General features: G+C 45.7%; 3 protein-coding genes across 18 annotated transcripts in view; 1 reads left to right on the forward strand and 2 right to left on the reverse strand.

The window, feature by feature from the left end:
- LRSAM1 (leucine rich repeat and sterile alpha motif containing 1) overlaps nucleotides 1-5,914 on the reverse strand; it is a 43,537-nt gene extending 37,623 nt beyond the window's left edge. The window contains exons 1-7 of one of the 6 annotated variants that reach the window (XM_082470204.1): nucleotides 5,780-5,914; nucleotides 5,245-5,476; nucleotides 4,870-4,905; nucleotides 3,501-3,604; nucleotides 3,145-3,201; nucleotides 2,593-2,637; nucleotides 772-849 (exon numbers count right to left, since the gene is read on the reverse strand). In XM_082470204.1, coding sequence (XP_082326330.1) covers nucleotides 772-849; nucleotides 2,593-2,637; nucleotides 3,145-3,201; nucleotides 3,501-3,572 — 252 coding nt within the window. In that variant the 5' untranslated portion in view covers nucleotides 3,573-3,604; nucleotides 4,870-4,905; nucleotides 5,245-5,476; nucleotides 5,780-5,914. Of the gene's footprint in view, nucleotides 1-771; nucleotides 850-2,592; nucleotides 2,638-3,144; nucleotides 3,202-3,500; nucleotides 3,605-4,869; nucleotides 4,987-5,244; nucleotides 5,477-5,779 lie in introns of all 6 variants that reach the window. The other 5 variants (XM_082470206.1, XM_082470203.1, XM_082470205.1 and 2 more) reach the window with 5 other exon arrangements.
- RPL12 (ribosomal protein L12) lies at nucleotides 5,898-14,665 on the forward strand. 5 transcript variants are annotated; one of them, XR_014265968.1, is made up of 8 exons: nucleotides 5,898-6,057; nucleotides 6,615-6,688; nucleotides 7,721-7,819; nucleotides 8,125-8,206; nucleotides 8,816-8,902; nucleotides 9,244-9,356; nucleotides 11,054-11,183; nucleotides 14,431-14,665. XR_014265968.1 is itself a non-coding variant. In XM_082470248.1 (7 exons), exons 1-7 carry the CDS (start codon nucleotides 6,021-6,023, stop codon nucleotides 11,102-11,104), a joined length of 543 nt encoding a protein of 180 aa, XP_082326374.1. In that variant the 5' UTR covers nucleotides 5,898-6,020; the 3' UTR covers nucleotides 11,105-11,202. The 5 variants fall into 5 exon arrangements, 2 of the variants coding, with proteins under 2 accessions (XP_082326374.1, XP_082326375.1); XR_014265969.1 differs by lacking the exon at nucleotides 14,431-14,665 and adding an exon at nucleotides 12,407-13,886; XR_014265970.1 differs by lacking the exons at nucleotides 8,816-8,902; nucleotides 14,431-14,665 and adding an exon at nucleotides 12,407-13,886.
- On the reverse strand, nucleotides 11,266-24,530 carry ZNF79 (zinc finger protein 79). Of its 7 annotated transcripts, none has more exons than XM_082470221.1 (6): nucleotides 23,949-24,530; nucleotides 19,787-19,875; nucleotides 18,271-18,317; nucleotides 17,054-17,149; nucleotides 13,570-13,681; nucleotides 11,266-12,263 (listed from the first exon to the last, which is right to left on the reverse strand). In XM_082470221.1, exons 1-6 carry the CDS (start codon nucleotides 23,962-23,964, stop codon nucleotides 11,397-11,399), a joined length of 1,227 nt encoding a protein of 408 aa, XP_082326347.1. In that variant the 5' UTR covers nucleotides 23,965-24,530; the 3' UTR covers nucleotides 11,266-11,396. The 7 variants fall into 7 exon arrangements, with proteins under 7 accessions (XP_082326347.1, XP_082326348.1, XP_082326344.1 ...); XM_082470222.1 differs by having other exon boundaries at nucleotides 13,627-13,681; nucleotides 23,949-24,374; XM_082470218.1 differs by lacking the exon at nucleotides 18,271-18,317 and adding an exon at nucleotides 17,697-17,823 and having other exon boundaries at nucleotides 13,570-13,676; nucleotides 23,949-24,369.
- Nucleotides 24,531-25,485: the final 955 nt, after the last annotated feature.

Here is a 25,485-nt window from a genome sequence, read left to right on the forward strand (position 1 = left end):
ATGTTTTTCCTTATGCTTAACTGTATCTCCTAATGTTTTTAATAATGAAAATGAGCAAAAAATAGGATATATATATATGTGTGTGTGTATGCACATACGTACTATAAAATGCATATGAAATATATACATAAACATAAACACTTTTTAAGGTTATCTTTTTTCTGATTATAAAAATAATGCACGTTGGACCAGAAAAATGAAGAGAAGTAAAAACGACCCCTAATCCCTGCACACCAGCATGAGCCATAAAAACGACTCTGATGCCTGCGCTGCCAGTCTTTTCTCCCAGTGTGTACACCCACTGCCACAGCTTACGCTCCTGTGGAACCACCCTGGGGTCTCACCTCACATATACTGTGACTATATCCCAGTCCTCGTCCTGGGGGAGCTGACAGTCAGGAGGGAGGTGCCCCAGCTCACCAAGCTTTCACGCACTGGCCACACAACACCTGGCGTCCCTCCCATTCCTTCCTGTTTGGGCCCATTGGTCTCCCTGCTCTCTGCCAGCTCACTTGCTATGAGCTTTTGGTTTGCCTTTCCACCTAGCTCCCTAAGGGCAGGGCCTGTGGCTGGTTCTCTTTGCAACTGCACCCCACACAAAGCACAGACAAGGTGCCCGATAAAACATGCTGACTAAACCCCAGAGTCACTACGGCACTCGGCACGTCTGGCATAAACTCTGACAGAGTGCGCGTGAAGGGAGCAGGGATGCTGGCTGCCAGCTGGAACACCACGCCGAGTCCCCGACGCCTGGGAGAAGGGCCCCAGTACCTTGATGGTGGCGAGACTCAGGAGGCTGCAGGATTTAGGAAGCAGGGAAGTGAGGTGATTCGTGTGGACAATCAACACCTGTGTGGAAAAGAGTTTTGACGTGTTGGACTGAAGAAGAGCAGCAGGGAGGGAAGGCCGGAGGCGGGGCAGCCAGCTCAGCACAGGCTGCTAGTGGCCCCGCCCTGCCCAGTTCTCTGCTCTTGCAGATGTCACAACGGATGTCTCCAAATGTGGAACCAGATGACCTTAAAATCTGGAATTTCCAGGGTGAAAGGGACCTTAGAGGTCTAATTCTACCTTCCATCCCGAGAAGGCATCCCCGTGCAGCTGACCTGATCTTAACCTCCCTCAGCTTCAGTGTCTTCTTGTGGAAAATAAAGAATAATAAATTCCTGTCTGAGGGCTGCCATTGATGGTTAACAAGCTAACAGACAAAAACCACTTAGCCCAGGGCTGGCACGTGGTCCAGCGCTCAATCCGAGTCATCTATTGCTGTTTCTGTTAGGCGGCAACCCCTGCATGGATACTGCCAGTGTCAAGGAGCTCACTACTCTGTTGCTATGGAACACATTTTCCCTACCTTCATCTAGATACTTCATTTAGAATACTCTTACCTATCTGCATTCAAGTCTGCAATGCCTTTCTGAAAAAATCATTCATTTCACTCTTAATCTCCCCTGGGTGACCAGAATGAAATGAGTGTAGTTATTATTATTATTATTTAATTAAATAAATAAATAAATAAATAAATAAATAAATAAATTTATTTTTGGGGCTTCCCTGGTGGCGCAGTGGTTGAGAATCTGCCTGCTAATGCAGGGGACACGGGTTCGCGCCCTGGTCTGGGAAGATCCCACATGCTGCGGAGCAACTGGGCCCGTGAGCCACAACTACTGAGCCTGCGCGTCTGGAGCCTGTGGTCTGCAACAAGAGAGGCTGCGATAGTGAGAGGCCCGTGCACCGCGATGAAGAGTGGCCCCCGCTTGCCGCAACTAGAGAAAGCCCTAGCACAGAAACGAAGACCCAACATAGCAATCAATCAATCAATAAATAAATCTTTAAAAAAAAATTTATTTTTGGCTGCATTGGGTCTTCGTTGCTGCACGCGGGCTTTCTCTAGTTGTGGCGAGCGGGGGCTACTCTTCACTGCGGTGCGTAGGCTTCTCATTGCGGTGGCTTCTCTTGCTGCAGAGCATGGCTCTAGGTGCGCGGGCTTCAGTAGTTGTGGCTCGCGGGCTCAGTAGTTGTGGCTCATGGGCTCTAGAGCACAGGCACAGTAGTTGTGGTGCACGGGCTTAGCTGCTCCGTGGCACGTGGGATCTTCCCGGACCAGGGCTCGAACCCATGTCCCCTGCATTGGCAGGTGGATTCTTAACCACTGCGCCACCAGGGAAGTCCCGTAGTTTTTATTATTAATAACAATATGGTTACTCAGTGTCTACTATGTGGCAGGCATTATACTTGGGGCATTTATCTCTCTTTCTACCTGCCTACCTATCTCACTTGTAATTCTAATAAAAGCTCTGCGAGGGTAGAACTACGGATGTCTTCATTTCAGATGTCTTCTCAGATGAAGAAACTGAGATGTAAGAGCCTAAGGAAGTTGCCCAATTCAGGAGGGGCGAAGCCAGGACTGCAAAGCCAGAGCTGCCTGATGCCAAAGCCTGCTCTCCTGTGAACACACCTGTTGCAGACTGAAAGGGTGCGATTCAGAGAGAAGGCGGATGTCTGTGCCAGGAGGACAACTCCTAGAATTCCCACCTGATTGCAAACAAGCAAACAAGCAATAAATAATTCTCTGAAAATGAAGATCTGTCTCACCTTTTTCTGCAGAACTTTGCATGTTGCAAAAGCCCCAAATGGAATCTAAGATAAGATAAAGAAGAATCAGTGCCTCCCCTCCTGCCAGTTTTTAACTTGTGTTCTGAGTGGCACACGCGTTGGGGAGAGACAGGGCAGGAGGTGAATAAGTCTAAGCCTGGGGAAAGCTGGGAGGAACGCTGCTCGGGTGGTCAGCCCTCCCTTCCAATCAGCTATCGGGTGACTGCCTGCCCACCCACCACCCCACCTCCATCAGGAACACTATGAGAGGCAAAAGAAAGATCTCTGATGCTTGGCAGAGAATCCCAGGCTCTCCCAGTGCCCTAGGAATCCGTGAGTACATTTTCTAGAGTCTGTGACTCTTGAAGACTATGTTGAAGCCAAAAGATCATCTCAATTCTCTCGGACAAGAACAAAATATAAGGAAACACCTCTTGACAGGAGCTTCTGGACTTTTAAAAGCCTCAGTCCACATCTATCTTTCCTACGGACACGTGATCTAAGAAAGAAGGGCAGACAAAAATTCACAGGCAAACCACCATCCCAGTTTACCTCTGAGAGCTCACATTTAGAGATGTCAAGAATGTCATCTGCCCCAGCTTCTTTTGCCTAGGGATAAAAAGAGTTAAAAAAAGAGGATCCATCCTTCCAGAGTGGACAAATCAGGCAAAGAGACATAGGATTAAGGGGCTTCAAGAGATCACAGACACCATCTGGTTCAACTAGTCCATTTTGAAGGTGGACCAATGATCTCTGCTTTAATGGGGCTTGAGGTCCAGCAGGGAAGGGCGTGAACGAGTAATGGGAAGTGTGATCGGCTTATGGAGGGCAAGTGCAGTGTGGAGCCCTGTTGCATGGGGCAGAGGTGGTGATGGGGATGGACTCAGAGGAAATCCATTTTCCCTCACCAGACACATCTGGTACTCCAGCCGTTTCCGAGCCTCCTCACTGGGTTTCCGCTTCCGGAAGAAGAGTGGCATCCTTCCTTTTTCCTAGAGCAATCTTCACAACACTAGGGCATAGGAGAGAAGTTAGGGCCTGGGGACTCTGTCACAGGTCTCCAGCACCCAGGACAGGTAGCACAGTAACACAGAGCATGTAGCTGATCTGCTGGACTATATGTTCCTTGTGGGTAGGGGCTGTGTCCATCTTGACCATCAATCTGTGCCCTGAGCCTGGCACAGCAGGTGCTCAACACTCTTTGCTCTTTGTTGACTAAAAATAAGCAGCAGTATGTGGAAAGAGCACAACAGCAAGCCAGATGACCTGGGTTTGAGCCCACATTTGCCCCTGACCCACTGTGAGACCCTGGCATACCCTTTCCCCATTCTGGGCCCCCATCTCTCCTCCACGTTAGACAAGGGGGTTGACTTGGAGAAGTTTCCTCAGGTCCTTCCCAAGGATGCTCCTTGAGGACTCTAACAGACTTGGCTGATGAATCCCTTGTAGGCCCTGAAAGACTATCAGAGTGGCATCAGCAAACCAAACACTGCATGGCTTTAGCCAGTCCTGACCTTGATCCTGGGGAACTCAACTACATCATAACCAAAGAGATTTCTGAGCTAAATAAAAATTCAACAGCAATCCTCAGGCATCTTGCCGCTCTCACAGTTATTATTCCATTTGATTCTCACCACAGCCCTCTTTATAGTAACAAAACTGATGCTCATCAAGTTCAGCGATCTGGTTATACAGCCTGGATTGCAGCAAAATCAGTCTGGAACTCTGCTCTTTCAAGTCCCGACCCTGTGGAGTTTGCCCAACTCCTTGGTGCTTCAGTAACTCAGCACACATTAAGTATACCGTCCTGAACTCAGAAGCCAGGTGCTCACTGCCTGCCCGGTACCAGAAAATATCAGATTTGATATGGGACAGCGATGGGCCAGGAAGCAACCATACAGGGAAGCTTATGGTTAACAGCATAGGCTTTGGGATGAAATAGAATTTTTTTCTTTTTTGTTTTTTCTTTGTTTAACTGGTTTTGAATCCCAGATCTGTCACCCACCAACCATGTCCCCTTGGTTCATCTCTCTGAGCCTCAGTCTCCTCATCTGTAAAGTGTGAGTAATAATGTTACCAACACTTGGTTCTATTTGGATCCAGTGATTTCCATATTTGCAAAGCCCATAGCACAGTACCTGGCACATGATGAGTGCCCAATAAATGTTAACCACGTAGCACCACACATCTAACAAACATTTATTCAGGGCCTACTACAGCTGAAGGATCTAGGGAGAAAGGGGCCAGGGAGAAGATGCAGTTGAAGAAGACACACACCCATTCCTCAGCGGGAGGCGTAGAGATCACAGGTCCCTGCCAATAGAGGCGAAGGCTGTCTGGGGAGCTGGCCAAGCCTGCAGAGCTGGCTCAGGCTCCTCTTGTCACCCCACCTGTCTGCAGGGATGGGGAATGATCTAAAAACAGCCCTCCACCATCTCTCCCTGATGACCAGCTCTTAACCTCCTGCTCCCCAATGACTAACTTTCCCTCACCTCCTCCCCAACGGCCACCTCTCCTCCATTCCTCCTAGAAGATCAGCTCTTCCCGACCTGCTCCCGGATGTCCACGCCTCATCCATCCCCTCCCCCGACGTCCAGCCCAGATAGGAAGAGCCACACCCTCCTCCCCTGGCTGGGGCGGGCAGTGCCCAACCTTGCTTTGCGGATACACAGGTCTCCGACGTTCGTTCCCTCTGGTGGACCTCAAGGCAGGCCGATCACTCGCAGGTCTTGGTCATGGATGCCGGGTGACAGACCACCCGGCACAGGCCCGGCGGAGCCACAGCCTGCTCTCCTCCAAACGCAGGAACTGGGGACCGAAACTCAGAATCTCAGAAAGTCATGCAGACCAGGATGACGAAGTCTGAGACCGAAGACCGCAGAATCTTAGAATTAAGAGTTGGACCGGATTTAGACTCTAATAAAATTGTTTTAATAGCTAAAATGCCCACATCACGAGGGAGTTAGAAGGGGGTAGGGGATCGCCGTGGCCGTGGGGTCTCGGAATGCTGGTGCGGACCCTCAGGAGAGGGGCGGGGTTCTGGGATAGAGTGACAGGGACTATGGGGTGACCCTCAGGGAGAATGGGCAGCAACGGAGCCTGAGATCTCGGGAACAGCGCTCTGTTGTCTGCCTCCCCCGGGAGAACTGCCCCGAACCCCCCTTCAGAACCCCTAGCTACAGCTCACCGCGGTGCCTACTTCTCCAGCCTTCAGCCTTCGGTGCCTGCCCACAAGCAATATGGCGCCAAGGGCGTCGCTGCAAGATGGGGCGGAGACGGCAGTTCTCGCGAGAGCCGCACTTTCAGGCCTTTATCCAGCGCAAGTGCCCCATCTTCCGGTCTTTCGGCTTTCGGCTCGGAGGAGGCTCAGGTGCAACTTTCTTCGGTCGTCCCGAATCCGGGTTCATCCGACACCAGCCGCCTCCACCATGCCGCCTAAGTTCGACCCCAACGAGATCAAAGTCGGTGCGTGCTTTAGATGTGGCCGGGGCTTCGGGATGGAGCATCCCTCCCCGCGTTCCGTCCGGCTTGCGGCCTCCGCCGCAATTGCCTTTCCCACGGCGGGTTTTAGAACCGCTGCCCGCTAGAGGCTGGCCCTCTGGTGCTGCGTTCAGGGCGCTGTGTGTCCTGGCCGAGCCTGTTTCTGGGCCTCAGCTTCCCCACGTGTAGATGGGGGGCAGGACCGGACGACCTGTGGCGGCTTTGCAGCCCCCACCCTTAGGGTAAGGTTTGTCTCCGGGCGCGTCCCCCTAGGCTGCGTTGGCCGGCGGCCGGGGCTTCTTCCGCGCCGGCGCGGTGTGGGCCTCGGCAGCGGTAGCCAAGCGGAAGGCCGCTGTCCCACGTGGCGCTTGGAGCGGTCCACGCCTTGGGGGCAGGGGTGTCCTGCCTCGCTCCCCCCGAGGTTCTTGGGGCTGTTTTGAGAAGAGGCAGAAGGTGGTGTGTCCAGGCCCGCAAAGATGCGTTGGGAGGGCTGTGACTTGGGGGCTCCCCTTGCGGAGGCACTGATCCTTTCTTTCTCCCAGTGTACCTGAGGTGCACCGGTGGGGAAGTCGGTGCCACGTCTGCCCTGGCCCCCAAGATCGGCCCCCTGGGTCTGGTAAGTCATCCTTGTGGAGGGGCGCTTTTTGTTTGCGGAGAGCAGAGTTCGACTCTGGCTTGTGCAAACACGACTGTGTCTGAGGTGCCCCAGACAGTGAGCGATTGCCATCCCCGGCTAGGTCTGAACTGGCACTAGCCGTCACAGAAAGGTTGTATGTAAAGATGGAACCTGGTACCTTGAACCTGTAACTTTCCAGTGCCTCTTAGCTGCTGCTCTTAGTGTCCCTGAGGGACGGGATGGAGGAGGTTTTTGAAGTCAAGAGTGGCTTAGTGACACCGCATAGCCTACTTGGCCTGTTTCCTAGGGAGATGGGCATATGGCTGCTGGGAAGATAAAATGGGGTGTGACATGAAGATCTCGGTGAATGTTACAGTAGCTTGTATTAACAACTCTGCTCTGAACCTACTGGTTAACATGATTAGCTTTACCTAGGATCAGACTTACTTACCTGCTTTTTCCTCCATTTTATACTCTTTACTGAACTTCCTTTTTCTTGAATATAATCAGGCCTTTATTCCTTGAGCAGTGGTCTCCTGTGTGAAAAGCTCTCCCACCATGGTTTTGCTTAAGCAGTGTCCTCATTACTCTTCCTTGGCCCTTACCTCAGCTGGCACTCACTGGACATCTCTCCTGTTTAGGGAATTGTAAAGGGGCAAATGCCCGGACCTCATCCCCGCAGATTGACTAGGGTTGGTCAGACACAAGGACCTGGTGTCTTTTTAAAGAGGCCCCCGGTGATTCAAATGTAAAAGAGTTGAAAATTACCACATAGGTCCTTAGGAGAGGGTACGTAGATAAGGGCCCTGGTCCCATTGTGGCCTTGAACCTGCAGTTTACAGCCCTGGACCAACTAAACCTGCAGCCTCTGTTTTCCAGTTTAGTATGGTGATAGCCATGCCTTGATTGGGCAGGCAAAGTTAAACGTGTTTCAAACAGCTTGCTTGTGCTGCCAAGTGAGAAGGACTGGGCAGATTTTCAGACTGCTTCGATGTAGGGCATGGTGTGATTATATACCTTTTATTTCTGCAGTCTCCAAAAAAAGTTGGTGATGACATCGCCAAGGCAACTGGTGATTGGAAGGGTCTGAGGATTACAGTGAAACTGACCATTCAGAACCGACAGGCCCAGGTACTTGGTTTGAGGGAGGGCAGAGGTAGGGATTCCTGGGAGGAAGGTTTTTTGCTGACATGGTCACCTGCCACTAGTGGTGAGGTAAGAGCAATTTTATCTGTGGGGAAGGCTTTTGAGACATTGGGTAAATCACTTATGTTTGCTGGGGTAGGACGTGTTTCAGGTTGTGAAAATTAACCTGAATGTACAGTAAATGCGGCATCTGGCCCATGGATTCTGAGCCAAGGTGCATGGTAGTATTGGCTGTTCTCATTGGAGGGTGGGGTAGGGTATGTTACTCCCATTGAGAATCTCTTCCGCAGATTGAGGTGGTACCTTCTGCCTCTGCCCTGATCATCAAAGCCCTCAAGGAACCGCCAAGAGACAGAAAGAAGCAGAAAAACAGTGAGTGGCTTTTTCCCTGGTAGTATGTGAGTGGTATTATGTGCTCAGTGTTTGATACACAGCTGCACGTGCTCCCTTTAATGAAACCTAGGGATGGCACAGGTATTTGTTAAGCTGTTACAGAGCTAGGCACTGCCAAGAAGTGCCTTGTGGCTCTCCCCAATCCCTGGTGTGGAACAGATCCCACTCAACGCTTGCAGGAGGGACATGTTCAGGCAGGGTGAAGAAACTGAGAAAGATAACCAGTAATCAAGAAAGAGCAGCTTCCTAGCTGGATGACAGACCCTATGGACAGCTTTAATCAACCTCAGTCACTTCAGCGTGTTTTTTCTCCTCTTCAAAACAGTCCCTTGCACATAAGGTTAGCAAAGACTTGATTTTGTCCCTAGCCACCCGCCACTGCACCTGACCAGTTTTCTGTTGGCTGGTGCAATCCAGTGGTGAGCTGATACTAAACCCCAGCTTAGGAAACAGGGTTGTTCTTCATGTGGATGACCCTGTGCCGAAAGCATGGGAACAGGTTAGAAATGGATGAGGGAGAACTGACTGCTCTGCTCTGCTCTGGCCTCAGGTGGTAACAAAGCTTTTGCTGTTTTTTATTTTCTGCAGTTAAGCACAGTGGAAACATCACTTTTGATGAGATTGTCAACATTGCCCGACAGATGCGGCATCGATCTTTAGCTAGAGAACTCTCTGGTAAGAACAGAACAGTATGAGGCCACCTTAATTGTCATGCAAGATGTATGCACTTAGTGGCATTTTCCCACTTAGAGGGGACTTTATTCTGTAAGACCTGAAATTGGGGTGTGGTGTCTTTCTGGGTTTGAAAGAATCTGGGTATCATAGGACCTGTGGACATTTTTGCATTCAGAGCTTTTAAATATATGGAGCTCTGAATTTTGGATTAGGGGAGCAGTGATAATTATCCCTGTATTCCATAAAATAGTTATTCCTCTCCTTGCCTGTATTTCCCCACTGGTATCTGAGGATTGTGAGGGACTAACAGGCCCTCTGATTCCACCTTTTCTTAATTATAGGAACCATTAAAGAGATCCTGGGGACCGCCCAGTCTGTGGGCTGCAATGTTGATGGCCGCCACCCTCACGACATCATAGATGACATCAACAGTGGTGCGGTGGAATGCCCAGCTGTAAGTGACTTATGCATTGATTTTCTTAAAATTAGGGTGAAAACTGGAGGGGAAGCTAATGTATTCCTGGGGAAAAGGTGGAAAATTCTAGAAGTGCTCAATAGTGGGGTTGGGAGATAAGGTTTTTTTGTCCTATTACTGAGAGGGTTTTTTTTTTTTTTCTTTTCCACAGAGTTAAGAACTGCAAAGAAAAATAATAAAGAGTTATTTGACAACCAGTGGACTTTTTGATGTGGCCTCTTCCTTGGGGGAGCCTAGGCTTTGTGGTCAAATGGTGGTCATTGAGGCCAGGGTGACAGAATCTGGGGATGAAGCAGCAATCTGTGGACAAGAGATTTCTGTCCTGTATGGGACTAGCTCAGAAAATACCTAGAAAGGAAGTCTGCTTTTTGGAGACATATTCATGGAGCTCCTCAAGAAAAAGTTCTTGGTCAGAAAGAAAACTTGGGGAGCTAAACATAATAAACACACAGGGAAGGAGCTCTTCATCCCAAACCAATTTAATCATTTGGTGGGTTCTGGGCCCAGGGCCCATGATTCAAGGCTTTGCTCTCCATTCCAGTGTACAGCTGTGGTTCAGAACCACTGATGGGACAACCAAAGAACCTGACCTTTATGAGGCCTCTTCTGTAGTTAGCAGCTCCTAGCCCTACCCTGGTTTGCTTTAAACCAGTAACAGACTATTTTCTAATGAATGCTTTCACCTTTCCTAAGCCTCTCCCATGTCTTTTCTTTATTTCTGTTCCTTTTCAGTTTCTAGAGCTCCTCACTCACTTTCACCTTATTTGATATGCAATGAATGAACCTCAAGCACCTGGACACTGAGACAAAGCTACCCCTGAGCAGCCTGAAGTACCACCTGGAAGGGGCTTCTGGGCACTAGCCTAAAGGGAGCTGGGAATGACAGCGCCAAGAACTTCGTTTCCCTGCCATTAGTCACTTGGCTGTCCCATTTGGTTTTTAATCACAGGTGCAAGCAGGGGTGGAAAACTGCTTTAGTGGAAAGGACTGCCCGAGATCGCTGGAGTGAGGAACATTCCAGGACATGTGGCAAGTCAGCAAGGAATCAAAGCTAGAGGCCTTGGGTGATGGCTGAGGGTACAACCAGCTTACCTTACAGTAGACCAGTAATGGGGCGTCTCAAATCAGGCTTACCTAACCAAAAACCAAGTAAGCTCACAGCAGTTTATAAGTGCTGAGATGAGATCTACACCAGTGGGGTGCAAGGGAGAAAGGAAGCAGGCCAACAAGCTAAGGAGCTTGATTTAAAAGATACTCAGCTGTCAGGAAGAGGGGAAAGTAAAAATGACTCGCCTGCCTCTGAGCCAGGGAAAGCATGGCTGCCGTCACGTTGCCCCAGTTTTGTTAGCCTTCCCTCCCTTAGGAACTCCGTTTAAAGGTATGTGCCTTGCTGAGGGATTTCATTAGCTTCTTCCTGCACACTCAACCTCACTGTCCTTCCTGTCTTTTCTTGACAGCAGTAACTAGAATAGAGCACTTGAGCAGCTCAGAAAGTGCAGGTTGTGTGCAGCTGTGTCTAGATTCAGCATCCCTCCCCCAGCCCCATTCTAGTAACAGTTGGCTCTAGAATCCCCCTTCCTCACTTGAATTCACTCCCCCAAATCTTAAACCTCAGTGGCCCCACTATGGGGAATACTCATTCCCGGCTAATGTTCTTGATTCTCTTGTTGCAACAGCCCTCATTCAAGCAGAGACTACTACGACCAGACCACTGCCAAAATACCTGACCTTTTAAGTAGGAACCAAGTCTTTCACTCATTCTTCATAAATCAACGTTTCTGGAGTGTTTTTTCCACTGAATTAAAGGTAAATCTTTAAAACAGTGTAGTTGGAGTTGGGTTGTCTTAAGATGTTGAGAAAGAAGAGAGCACCTGAGACCTTCCAGATGCAACATGTAAAATAGTGACTATTTATTAAAGGTGCTTTTGCATATGGCTCTGGGCTAGACTTAAAGTCAGATGTCCCCAGATGCCTTCCAATTACTTGTCAGGTCCCCATCCACTTTGGTTATGTTCCCAGTTACTCTCCAGCATGGAGTCTCTGATGTCTAATGAAAGCTGAACTACACCTGAAGGCCTTCCCACACTCACTACATTCGTAAGGTTTCACACCAGTGTGAATTTTCTGATGCTGACTAAGGGATGAGCTCTGGTTAAATGCCTTTCCACACTCATTGCACTCATAGGGTTTTTCTCCTGTGTGAATTATATGATGTCGAATAAGGGCTGAGCTCTCACTGAAGAATTTCCCACATTCATTACATTTATAAGGCTTCTCCCCAGTGTGGGTCTTTTGGTGGATTATAAGGTTTGTGCTTTGGCTGAAGGCCTTCCCGCACTCACTGCACTTGTAGGGTTTCTCTCCAGTGTGAGTCCTCTGGTGGTTTGTGAGGTTTGCACTCTGGCTGAAGGCCTTCCCACATGCATTACATTTGTAGGGTTTCTCCCCTGTATGGATTCTCTGGTGCTGAATAAATGCTGCACAGTAGCTGAAGGCCTTCCCGCATTCGCTGCACTTGTAGGGCTTCTCCCCTGTATGAGTCCTCTGGTGGTTTGTAAGATTTGCACTGTGGCGGAAGGCCTTCCCACAGTCGCTGCATTCGTAAGGCTTCTCTCCAGTGTGAATTCTCTGATGCTGAACAAGGGCTGAACAGTCGCTGAAGGCTTTCTCACACTCACTACATTTGTAGGGCTTTTCTCCAGTATGAGTTCGCTGGTGTTTTGTAAGGTTTGCATTCTGGCTGAAGGCTCTTCCACATTCACTGCATTTATAAGGTTTCTCTCCTGTGTGAATCCTCTGGTGCTGAATAAGAGATGAGCTCTGGCTGAAGGCCTTCCTGCATTCGTTGCACTCATATGGCTTCTCCCCAGTGTGGCTCTTCTGGTGCTGAGAAAGGGAAGAACAGTAACTGAAGGCTTTGCCACATTCATTACATATGTATGGCTTCGCTCTGTGAGGTTTAATTATATCTGAATTCTTCCTGAAACTCTCTGTGTGTGTTTCACATTTACGGGGTCTCACTTCTGTAGGAACTCTCTGCTGTGGAGAAAGAACTGGTCTCAGATTGAAGCTCTTCCCCAGTTCACTGTTCCTGTGATCTGACTCCCCAGAGGGCATCTCTACACTTGGGTCTTGGAATGATTCTTCAGAAATGTCTTGTTCAGGTGGTGATTCAGATACAATCTTCCAATCTGAAGAATATTTACAAAAGCAATTTTAAAGATTCTTTTGGTGAAAGAAAAGATACCGAAAGACAAAAGGCTGAAGGAGTCTGGCTGAGCTCTTATGTAGGACAGGTTCGATGCTTCCACCCCCTTTCACCCAGGATGCTTCTGTTCTAAACCACAATGACCAGAAAGTTTTTCAGAGACATGAGCACTCTTTGCTCCCTTTCCTAAACAGCAGAAGTTTATCCTGAACCTGCCTCAGATGCACTCCTCTCCTTTCTTTCTGACACTCCTCTCCTGTGCTTTTGCCAAGTACTGGGTTGTCTTAAGCTGTCTTCTTAGTCACAATTCTCAGTGTGGTTTTGGGCAACCTGCTATTACCAGGTTTGAACAATTCACTTAAAAAAGCTGATGACTGATGCCAGCAGGATCAATGTTTTCACCTATCAAATCGGCAAGATTTTTAAAAAAATGGTTAATTCTAGAGTGTTGGTAAGAGTGCAGCATTTGGGATATCTCACACACTGGTGCGGCTGCATAAATGGACAGGCTTTCTGGAGAGTAATCTGGCTGCATGTGTCAAGAGTCTTTAAAATGCTGACATAGAATTCCACTTCACTTGCATTGATATCATTTGTCAACACTGCATCATGTCAAATGAAAAGCAAATACCTAAATGTTTAATAACAAGGAATGACTATAGTATAGCCAATCAAGGGACACTGTTCAGCAGTTATAAGTCATGTTTGAAATCTGTACATTATAATTCCTTTTGTAGAAAGATATTAATTGAAAAAACACTGGCAAGTTATACAATGTGAAGATAAGCTGTGTTGTCTTCGGGCTGTGGGATTAGGCAGGGGTAGTTTTTATTTTCTTCGATGCTTATCTGTATTTTCTAATGTTCTCCAGTGACTATTATTTTTATAATAAAAGTTATAAAAACCTTGCTTTCAAGGACTATGCAGTGATAAAAATAAACAACATGCTGTTAGGTGAAAGAAGGAATATGTAAAATTACATACTGTTATCTTAATTTTAGAAAACGCTGCTTTTTGTAATACGAAGATTGAAGGTAATACCTCTGTGTGGTGGGATGATAGGAGATCTTGATTTTCTTTTTTATTCTTTTCTAAACTTTAAATGAACTTATTTTTATTAGAAAAAAAGTTACTTTAAAAAGAATAACATTGCTTTTATGATATGGATGGGGGTGGGTGATATTTTTAAAGAGTTACTGATTCTTAATCCCCTTTGGGACCTCATTCATTTTAAGAGAAAACAAAGTGTGAATTAATGTATAATATTTGCAAAGTATTAAAACTAAGTGAACCCAATGGTCCCAGACGGCTCTCTCTGTCTCCTTCATAGAGGCTTATAGCTAAGGGAATGAAGTTTTAGGGAAGGCTACGGAGCTTCTTTTCACAAGGGTCAATTTTCCTGAAAAGATTCTTCCCGTTTCTGCCTTATTTAGGAAAACAGCAGGTTAGTTTTAGGTATGCTTTATTTGAATTTCTATACAGAATCTTGACCCAGACTGCCTAGGTTCAAATCTGGGTTCAGCCTCTTACTAGCTGTGTGACTCTGGGCAAATTACTATGCCTTGGATTTATTATTTGTGAATGTAGCTCTCTTACAGAATTATTATGAGGACTAAATGAGCTAAAACACAAAGGACCCAGAACGATACCTGAGGAATAGCAAGTGTTATATGAGTGCTTGTTATTATCTTGGACCTTTTCCTTGTAAATCATATTAAATGGTTTCCCATTAAGCAGGTTTCCCTCTAAGTTGCACGTGCATTCGAAGCCCAGTCTACTAAGAGCACCGAAGTCCCTGTTTCGGGTTGAGGGTCTCTCTATGTTACTTGGTATTTGGTCTTACAGCTCTCAAAAACTGACCATCTATCTGAGTAAAAGATGGAAAGGAGAAGAAAAGTGACAACAAAAGAAGCAGTGGGAGAAAGGAGCAATTAAGACTATGCGGGGAATTCCCTGGTGGTCCAGTGGTTAGGACTCCACGCTTCCATTGCAGGGGGCATGGGTGCTGGCTCCTGTATAAGACGGTCTAATATTCGAAACTGAATATACCCAAAACAGAACCACTGATTTTCCCTTTCAAGCCAGTGTCTTTGTCAGCCTTCCCATTCACCCAACTGCTCAGGCCAGGGTCATCCTTAATGTCTCTTTCCCTCACATCCAGTCCACTAGCAAGTCGTGTTGGCTTTAACACCCAAGTATGTCCTGAATCCTCCTCCTCAGCAGCCACCATCCTCTCACTGGAATGTCCTAACTGATCTCCCTGCTTCTAGTCTTGAACACTGACAGTCTAGTCTCCACACATGTTATCTTTTCAAACACAAATATTATCCCTTCCCTGCTCAAAACCCTCAATGGCTTCCTATCTTCCTATTTGAATAAAACCTGAACACCTTCCATGGCCTCTAAGCCTTACATGATCTACCCCCTGCCCAGCATCCTCCCTCTTGTTTACTGAGTCCGAGGCTCTTCTCATCCTAACACAAGTCAAACTTATTCCCAACTCAAAGCCTCAACACGTGGTGTGGCCCAGAATGTTCCTCCTCCGGATACTTACACGCTGGCTCATTATTTTCCTTCAGATCTCAGCTCCAGTGTCACCTCCTCGAAGTGGTCTTCCCTGTTCCTCCGATCTAGGAGAGCCCCCACCCCACCCGTATTCCCCTTTCTTACAGTACTCATCACCATCCAATATTGTATCGGTTATTTTGTTTACTCGCTTTATTTACGTTCCTCACTAGGATGTAAGCAGGGACTACATCTTGTTCTCTGTTGCACCTCCAGTAGCTGAAACAACGCCAGGCATGTACCAAGCAGTGAGGCAAAGGCAGGTCGAAGACCTGGATCTGTCTGTCACTGTGGGAGGGGTGGGATGGAATAATAGCTCTGAAACCAGCCCAGGAGGCACAGCGATGCCCAGGATGCTCGGTGGGTCTCAGAGCAGAGGTGCAACATCGCAGGAGCAGTGTTTTAGTTACTCTAATAGCCAGATTTAAAACTTTCCTCCAGCTACTTCACTATTACAGAATTAATACCGCCCTACATTGTCGACAACTTTTTTTCGTATATATTAGTTTGTCAAAGAGTAAGACAGGTTTTGTTATCGACATTTTTTCAGATACAGAAACAGACGACCACAATTTAGTGGCTTACTCTGAATCCATGTAGTTAATACGTAGCAAGCCAGGACCTGGATGCGACTTTCATGGGTCCACATCCGAAGTTGCTTCCACACTAACACTCTACACTAATACCTCAGGGCATAGATCCTTTGTGGTAACACCTTTTCCCAACTTCTGTTTCTAGTGACACGGTGATTTGAATCTTTTCCAGTAACCTTTATAGGATCCTGAACCCCTCTGAGACTGTGATGAAATCTTTTCCCAGAAAGATGCAGTTATTGCCACAAAACACTGTATTCAATTCCCGAAGTTCCACACAGGTTCTCTGGATTCAGGTTAAAAGGTCCTGCATAACAAGTATGCTGTGCTGGGAAGCAGGGGGTTTGGGAGAAGGAAGCAGCAGGCAGTGAGGCTCCCTGTAAAGGGAAGTATTTCAGCAAGTGTGAGTGGTGCCTGGAGTTACAAGGGCTGAGGTGACACGTGATAGGCTGCTTAGAAAGAGGATAAAATGGGAAGAAGAGAGTTCAGATGAACCATGCACAAAGTAAGCCAGAGGCTTTGTTTTCATTGTCCTACAGCAACCATAAAAGATATAAAGCATTAGACCACATTTAGAAAAATTTAAAATTTTGTCGCTTTAAAGTTGTTAAGTTCATTGTACCTCTGATGCTTTGTTTCAAAATATCAGAAGTGGCTGGAACCACAGGCCCTGCCAGAGGTCAGACATTTGCAAGGGCTGAAATATGAAGGCGGGGGTGGAGTGAGCAGCCTTAGATGAGTAGCAAGAGATAAAGGCAGAAACTATGGTTTCCCTTGCTCTTGTTTTCCCTGAGTTTCTTCGTGTCAGCCCTTCAGAAAATTCCGGCATGGCCACGAAGAGGGAGAGAAGGGGTGTGGGTGCAGGATCCAATAAAGGGTTAGTCAGAGAGGGGAGTAGCAGTAGGTGTCACAGCTGAAGCATGGCTAAAGGTGGGTACTTGAGATCCTCAGTGAGGTGAACCCGAAGCAGGGAACGTGCTAGGCCAGCAGAGATGACTGTCATTTCCCAGAGGCCAGCAATACCACCAGTGCTCCCAAATGCCTCCCAGCCTGGGGACACTGAGTAGACGGCGTGGAATAGAGGGCTTTGGAGTCTGACTGATGTTGCTTCAAACCCCAGCCTCGCCGCTGTCTAGCTGTGAGGCTCTGAACCAGCGAGTTAGCCTCTCTCAGCTTTAGTTTCCTCATCTATAAAACGGGGATAATAATATCTACCTCACCGGTTGTTAAAATACTCAAATGCGCTAACGCATGTTTCAAAGGGGCTTTTGCTCCCGAGACTCTGACTGGCTCAGTGCTTGCTCACATACCTGGACAGGTACTCCTGAGGCCTCCTCTCTCCAGCATCCATGAACCTTCCCTTTGTTCCAACTGGGAGTTCATACCAGGCTGGGAGACTGGAAGTCCTATTTAAGGGGGGGAAAAAAAGTGGGGTTTAGAGATCTGTACTAAGTATAAATAGCCTCCCAGAACTAAGGGCAGTGGAAACAGGTCGGTCATTTCATTCATTCAATAAATATTTATTGAGCACTGACTTGGTACCAGGCACTAGGGGACACAGCAGTAAATAAGATAGATATGGTGCCAAGGTCTTACTAGAGCATTTCTGAAAAGAGCTAAAGTAACAGCCTCAAGGAGGGGTCAAGCCAGGGAGCTAAGCAAGCCCATAAAGCCAGCTACTTAAGAAGATGGGAACTTAGTGACTATGGAGGAACTGGCCTGAAGGCTACCCCACCCTTCCTGGGAAATAAGAAAATGGGGAGGTGCAGCCTCGAGGGGAACAAAATGAAACTGCCTATTCCCCAAACCAGAACGCAGAGATCTTTCACTAGGGAACGAGGAGGAACAAACACTACCCCTCTGGTGCAGCAGAGCCACTCAGGATCACTCGACACTGGGAAGTAAAACATTTTCAGAACTGAACAAATTCTGCATTTTAAATGGTTTCCTTACCCAGTAGGACCAGGTTTCTGGACTTTTCTGGCATCCCTTCCTTGAACCTGTCCCTCGGAGTAGGGGCCAACTGCCTCCATCCCTTCTGGGTAAAAGCTACAGTCACACTGCTGAAAGGTGTGGATCCCTGAAACAACAAGCATATTCCTTCTTGCCCAGTGGCCTTAGAATATGAGGGAGTGGGGAGGCTGGCAGCTCTGGGTGTGCTGGTTAGCGGGCCTACAAAAAGGGTCTTTGAAAGGACTCAGGGTAGTTCCAGAAAAGTATTTATTGATCACTTCTTATGTGCCTAACACTATATTGGATATTTACGCACAAAAATAAATAAAATACAGCCTCTCTTGTCTTCACATGTTTATAATTCTAGTAGACTTTATACACAAATAGAAGAAACTATGTATATATATGAGCAGTAATTGGGCACAACTAACAGGTGCTTGGGAATTAAAAGCGCCAATATAGAAAAAACAAAATTAGAATGTGTGAGTTTATGCAACAAGGAATCAGCTGCAAATTAGCAAAGAAATGTGAATGATTAATGTTTTCAGAACATTTAATAAATATTCCTGCTTACTCAGACATCACACAGTACAGCAGGAGAGCCAGCACGTATGCAATCACCTGTAATAATGTGTCAAAGAGATGGACAGATTAGTTGCTAGGATAACAGAGGAGGAATCATAGATGGAGGGCAACCTGGCCTTCAAGGAGCAGGTTCCTCAGATGGAGAAAGAGAAGGATGTCCACAGCAACGGAGGCATCAGGAGCAAAGGCACGGAGGCAAGAGAGTCTTTGCCTATTTTCAGCTTAGGAAATGGTACCTCCAGTCACCTAATTGGCCATGTCAGACAACTGGGTGCTATCTTCCCCTTTCTTGCAGCTCCCCACATGTCAACTGCATATTCATTCTTCTTCCTCAATATCATGAGAATTCATGCATTTCTCTCCATGCCCCTGCCACTACCTTGCTTTAAGCCACCATCGTTTCCCAAATCATAACTAGTCTCCTGATTTCTAATTTTACCTGTCCTTCCAATACATCCTTCACACTGAGAAATGCACTAAACGGGACAAAGAGGGTCATTTTTAAAAACGATGGAATATTTAAAACATTTGGGTCATTTTATAATGAGAGTAAAATCCATTATGAAGATATAAGGGTCATGAACCAAATAACAAATATATAATTCATAAAGAAAAAACTGTAGGAAGTACACGGAGAAATTTAAAATATAGCTACGAGAGATGTTAAACAACTTAGTTGTTGACAGAGTTAATACAAAATAAACAAAAAAATAAAGGTATGGAAGAAATGAGTAATTTAATAAGGTTGAGCCGTAAACCCTACAGCTGCAATCACACTATACCTGGATGTTTTGTGTGGAGAAGAGACACAAACTTTGCCTGCATGGAGCACAGACCAGCTAAATGTGCAGACATGAAACCAAAGTCACAATTTTGGCATATCTAAAAAAATAAAGACCCACCACCAAAAATTTTCAATATATATGAACAAAATAGGAAGAAAATGAATTAGGGGATTCAACTCAAGAGATTTTGAAAAATGAATTTTAAAATAAATCTAAGGAAAGCAGAAGCAAAAAAACTAATACAGAAAATTTTGTTACTAAAGAGTAGAACTGATGAGGAAATCCAAGAGCAGGCTTTCTAAAAATGAAAACAGACCAATTCCTAGTCTAGTCAAGGAAAAGAAAGGGAGAAGACAGTTCTTATCCTCATAGAAGGACTATGAAATGGAATTTATTAGAAATAATTCTGTAGAATACTCAATGAAATGGGGGAAATATTAATCAAATTCTACTAAGTGTAAATAAAAAGAAGGTTACAAATCGGGACAAACCCATTTGGGGAAAACAGAAAAAAAAGAATATGACTAAAAGGACACAAATCAAAATGTTAAGTGTTATTTCTTTGTAGGATTAAGTGTAATTTTGGGGGGGTATGTTGTCTATATTTTTCAGGTTTTCTACAAAGAACATGAATTCCTTTTGTAATTAAAAACCAAAAACACCCTTAATATTAAAGAAAAAAAAAAAGAGGCTGCCTTTCAGAGTAAATTTCCAACTTACTTGGGACCCAGCTGTGAGCAGACCACCTGCCATTCCTTCCTCTTCTGTGCCTTCCTCTTGGGGAAGGGCAGGATCTGGAGAAGGTGGCTCTGGAGGAAGAGAAAGAAAGCAATGAGGCATAAAAGTTTACAGCTCACCAAGCTAGAAAGTCTCAAATTCTCACTCTGAAGAGAGTGTTCAAATGACATTATAGGTCCCAGGGCTCACTGAGGCTGAATTTGCAGACCTGCAATGGGATATAAATTTTCCAATTTCCCTTCCTACCTCAGAAGTTCCATCAATTCACTCAAACATAGGGAGGCATTAGAGTGTAACAGACTCTCAAGTATTCCAGATCTACCACTTACCAGCAGTGTACAAATCATGTAACCTCTAAGTCTCATTTTTCTCATCTGTAAAATGAGGATAATATCCCATGTAAAGTTGCTGTGAAGATTTAAATGCAGACAAAGCAGTTGACACAATGCCTAGCATGTAAATATACAGCTTACAACTATTACCAATTAAGTTCCTTGGAGAAAGTGGCTCTGCAAATTTAAGACATTTGCTTAAACAAAAGAAGAGGTAATGACCAAGTGGGAGTCATCCCAGAAATGCAAGGTTGGTTCAACAAATGAAAATCAATCTGTATAATACACTATATTAATACAAAGGGAAAAAAAAAACATATGATTATCTCAGTGAACACCAAGAAGTCCATTTTACAGAATCTGATACCTTTCATGATAAAACACATCCAATAAACTAGGAACAGAAGGGAACTTCCTCAACTTGATAAGAGGCATTTACAAAAAACCCAGCGCTAAAGACTGATACTTTTCCCCTAAGATCAGGAACAAGACAAGGATGTCTGCTTTTGCCACCTCTATTCAGTATTATACTGGAAGTTCTAGCCAGAGCAATTAGGCAAAAAGAAGCAAACAAACAAACCAAAGGCATACAGATTGGAAAGGAAGAATTTAAACTACCTGTATTTGTGAATGGCATGATTTTGTATACAGAAAATCCTAAGGAATCCACAGAAAACTATCACAGCTAAACAAGTTCAGCAAGGTTGCAGGATACAACATGAATATACAATAAAAAAGCAACTCAATTAAAAATGGGCAAAGGATTGAATAAACAGTTCTCCAACTATATTTCTATACACTAGCAATGAACAATCCAAAAATGAAATTTTAAATTCCATTTACAAGAGCATTAAAAGAACAAAACACCTAGGAATAAATTGAACAAAAGAAGTGCAAGAGTTTGATTACTGATGTTATAAGCAAAAAAGTATAAATAACATAGGTAGGATACTTATTTTGGTATGGATTAATTTACTTTACTTTCTTAGCCATATCTACCTCTAATCTCTTGTCACTAGTATTCTTCTTAAAGTTGTTTTTTCAAAATGTTATCATTTTTTAATTTTTAAAATTAAATTTCACACATCATCCTCAACACTGCATTTTTAAAAAAAGTTATTTATTTATTTATTTATGGCTGTGTTGGGTCCTCGTTTCTATGCGAGGGCTTTCTCTAGTTGCGGCAAGTGGGGGCCACTCTTCATCACAGTGCGCGGGCCTCTCACTATCGCGGCCTCTCTTGTTGCAGAGCACAGGCTCCAGATGCGCAGGCTCAGTAATTGTGGCTCACGGGCCTAGTTGCTCCGCAGCATGTGGGATCTTCCCAGACCAGGGCTCGAACCCGTGTCCCCTGCATTGGCAGGCAGATTCTCAACCACTGCGCCACCAGGGAAGCCCAACACTGCATTTTATGTGTAATAGATTTAAAATTGTTGACACCTCCAGTTGACCTTTCTCTGTAGATCATAAAGTCTTTAATTGAGAAAATCATTCCCTACAGACACTGAGGTATCTGTTAAGCTCAGAGCAATTTCTCATAAATGGATGTTATTGTCAATCCAAATTCTTTGTTTTTTAATGTGTAAATATTTCAGAACAAATATTTTTATGGATACTGTTACTGTTACTTTTGCTTCCATTTAGATACTTTTCTTTAATAAAACATCATCAAATCTCAAAAAAAAAAAGAAAAAAAAAAAAAGTGCAAGACATTACATTGAAAATTACCAAACACCGTTCAAGGAAATTACAGAAGATCTAAACTTTCTACAAGGCAACAGTAATTAAAATAGTGTGGAACTGATATAAGGATAGACATATAGATCCATGGAGAAGAACTGAGGATCCAGAAATAAATCCATACATTCATGGACAACTGATTTTCAACAAGAGTGCCAAGAAATTAAATTTCTTTTCAAAAAAATAGAGATGGGACAACTGGATATCTACATGCAAAAGAATGAAGCTGGACTCCTACCTCACACCATATATAAAAACCCAAAATGGATCAAAGACCTACATGTAAAAGCTAAAACTTCTAGAAGAAAATACAGATATAAATCTTTATGACCTCTGATTAGGCAATGGGTTTCTTAGACATGATATCAAAAGCACAAGCAACAAAAGGAAAGCTAAACTGGATTTCATAAAAATTAAAAACTCTGTGCTTTAAAGGACACTGTCAAGAAAGTGAAAAGATCTGCAAATCATATATCTTCTAAGGGTCTAGTATCCAACATATAAAAAGAATTCTTTATATTAAAAACTCAACAAAGAAAGACAAATAACCCAACTTAAAAATGGGCAATGGATTTGAATAGGTATTTCTCTAAAGTAAGATACAAACAGCTATTAAGTATATGAAAAGATGCTCAACATCATCAGTCACTGGAGAAATGCATATCAAATCATTATGAGATACCACTTCACACCAAGATGGCTAAAATTAAAAAGATGGGAAAAAAAACAAGTGTTGATGAGTATGTAGAGAAGCTGAAATCCTCATACACTGCTACTGGGAATGTAAAATGGTGCAGCCACTGTGGAAAACAGTCTGGCAGTTCCTCAGAAAGTTAAACAGAGTTACCAAAGTTACCAGAGTTATACAATAATTCCTCCCCTAAGTATAAACCCTAGAAAAATGAAAACACATCCACACAAAAACTTGTGCATGCATGTTTACAGCATTATTCATAATAGCCCAAAATGGAAACCACCCAAATGTCCAACAACTGAGGAACAGATAAATAAAACATGGTATAATCCACGTAATGGAATATTATTCAGCCATAAAACGTAGATTCCTTCATGTTACAACATGGATGAACCTTGAAACGTTAGGCTAAGTGAAAGAAGCCAGACACATATATTGTGTGATTCTATTTTCAGGAAGTGTCCAGAATAGGCAAATTCATGAGGACAGAAAGTATTGAATAGATTAATGGTTGCCAGGAACTAGGAGGAAGGGAAAATGTGGAGTAATACCAGTTTCTCTTTGGGGTGATGAAAATGTTCTGGAATTAAATAATGGTGACGGACTTCCCCGGTGGCCTAGTGGTTAAGACCCATGCAGGGGGCATGGGTTGGATCCCTGGTTGGGGAACTAAGATCTCGCATGCCGCACGACGCAGCCAAAAAAAAAAAAAAAAGGTGATGGTTGCGTAACTTTGTGAATATACTGAAAGCTACTGAACTGTACACTTTAAAAGTGAATGCATGTAAATTATATCTCAGTTAAAAAAGGTGCTTTCAAAAGCGTCATTTTATTTGATGCTTACAGTTCTTAGAGGTGAACGAGGTAGTTAACGTTATTTTACCTTTTCCTCCATGAAGAAACACAGGCTAAAAGAGCTGGCTGGTACCCCAGAGCTTAAACAGGAATCCTAGCCTTCTGATTCTAAATCTCCAGTATCCTCCACGATTTCCCAATCCCACTGGGTTGAACCCATCCTCAATATGAGGTGAAGCCAACAGGCTCCCATTCCGAACATCCCTGATGCTTCAAGAGGGCTGGAAGATCAGAAGCAATAGAGGAGGCCCTGAGTAAGTCCCATTTTCCTTCCCAGGGCCCATTTCTCTCTACTTTCTAATGCCATGGGTCCATCAACAGATCGGAGTAAGGGACAGGACACTCAGAGATGATCCAGGGCTGAGCTCCTCAAACTTTCCTGACCCCGGAATTCTTTATTCCACAAAAAGGATCGTCCCCCAACCACTTGTGGAAAGGATGACCGCCGAGTTCTGATCCGGGTCACACAGCACTGTTAGCGGACAAGCTGGAAGCCACAAACCGCTCCACCAGTCCGTCTCACCTCCTTCCTCCAGCATTTGGGTCCCACCTCGCGCCACCGCCTCCCAGAAGTTCTCTGAGCGTCAGCGTCGCTTCACTGCAGCCCCAGCCCCGCTCTGGGCTCTTCTCTCAGGCCTCTCCCCTTAAAGGCTGGGTCTGAGCCTGCGGTGTTGAGCCCGGTCCGGCCTGTCCAGCCGGGTCTTTCACTGTCTCCCCAGCCACAGCCAGGCCTCGGCTGGGGAGCCCGTGGCGCACCTGCCTCGGTCTCAAGCAGAACACCACGTGAAAAAGCCGCTACCAGCTTCGCGAGAAAGCTCCCGTCTCCCGCCTCCAGCGCGAGCTCAGAAACTGCGGCCGCAGGCCCGCCTCTCGCTCCAAAGGGGACGCGCCTGAATAGCGCCACTTCCGGTCATGCGCACATGCCTCCCTGCCACACCGGACTCCATTTCCCAGAAATCTCCCGGGCTTGTTACTGGCCAAAGCCGTTTTTTGTCTCTCGGTGCCAGGTTGTGACCCGCACACCCTCGTGGACTGTATTTCCCAGCGAGGCTTCCGTCTGTTCTTGCTCCCAGAATCTATTTCCCATCACGCTTTGTTGCACATGCCTTTCAGGTCCACCGAATCCAATGACTGGGGCCTCTTGGACAGGAAGCGACTTGGCCGCGAAGCCTCACGGGAGCGGTGCTTTAAGCGCAGGCGCAGATCTGCACTAGGTCTAGGCGTCTGGTTGCTCCTCGGGTTTGATGTTCCCTGGGCCCGGCTCCACGAGGTCCTCTCCCTCATCATTCAGCTCAGGGCCCAACCCCAGCCACCTTCACGGTCCTCTTGCGCCCTTCTGAGAGTTTCGGAGGGGTAAAGGAAGTGAGGGCCCCTCAGTGTGAACGGGGCAGCCGCAGGTTGGCCTGGAACTGTCAAAGTATAAAAGCTTCTCAGGGCTTCCCTGGTGGCGCAGTGGTTGAGAATCTGTTTGCCAATGCAGGGGACACGGGTTCGAGCCCTGGTCTGGGAAGATCCCGCATGCCGCGGAGCAACTAGGCCCGTGAGCCACAATTACTGAGCCTGCGCGTCTGGAGCCTGTGCTCCGCAACAAGAGAGGCCGCGATAGTGAGAGGCCCGCGCACCGCGATGAAGAGTGGCCCCCACTTGCCACAACTAGAGAAAGCACTCGCACAGAAACGAAGACCCAACACAGCCAAAAATAAATTAATTAATTAATTTAAAAAATGCTTATCAGCAGGAAGACGTCTTCAGTAATCTCAGGGGCAGAAGCACACTTTAACAGTGTTCGATTAGAAGTGTTGGGAGAGGAGATGCCTGAATATTCTGTCCTTGGGGGCTTCCGTGCTGCCCCAGGGGATATTTAAGTGGGCTTCCTCAGAGCATTTATGGAATTTCCCCACAAGCCTGTTGATCTTCACTAATCAAGCAATTTTCTGATGAGCAATTTAGTTTCAGAGGCATTTTGACGTTAAGGAGATGAGAATGTGTTACCTGGGAAGCGGAAATGAGTTTGGGGGTCCTAAGCCTCTTTTCATTTTGTACTGTCTCTCTCCCTTTCA

The sequence above is a fragment of the Balaenoptera physalus genome (assembly GCF_965194825.1).
Source record: "Balaenoptera physalus genome assembly, chromosome: 7".
NCBI classification, from domain to species: domain Eukaryota; kingdom Metazoa; phylum Chordata; class Mammalia; order Artiodactyla; family Balaenopteridae; genus Balaenoptera; species Balaenoptera physalus.

Excerpts from the sequence above, each read along its gene's own strand:
- RPL12 (XM_082470248.1), top strand. The coding sequence starts at position 6,021 with ATGCCGCCTAAGTTCGACCCCAACGAGATCAAAGTCG. Across the intron at positions 8,903-9,243 it reads TTTAGCTAGAGAACTCTCTG|GAACCATTAAAGAGATCCTG; the intron begins GTAAGAACAGAA and ends TCTTAATTATAG. Across the intron at positions 9,357-11,053 it reads GTGCGGTGGAATGCCCAGCT|CCCTCATTCAAGCAGAGACT; the intron begins GTAAGTGACTTA and ends TTGTTGCAACAG.
- ZNF79 (XM_082470217.1), bottom strand. Across the intron at positions 17,824-19,786 it reads TGCTCACAGCTGGGTCCCAA|GGATCCACACCTTTCAGCAG; the intron begins GTAAGTTGGAAA and ends TTGTTGTTTCAG. Across the intron at positions 17,150-17,696 it reads CAGAAACCTGGTCCTACTGG|GACTTCCAGTCTCCCAGCCT; the intron begins GTAAGGAAACCA and ends CCCCTTAAATAG.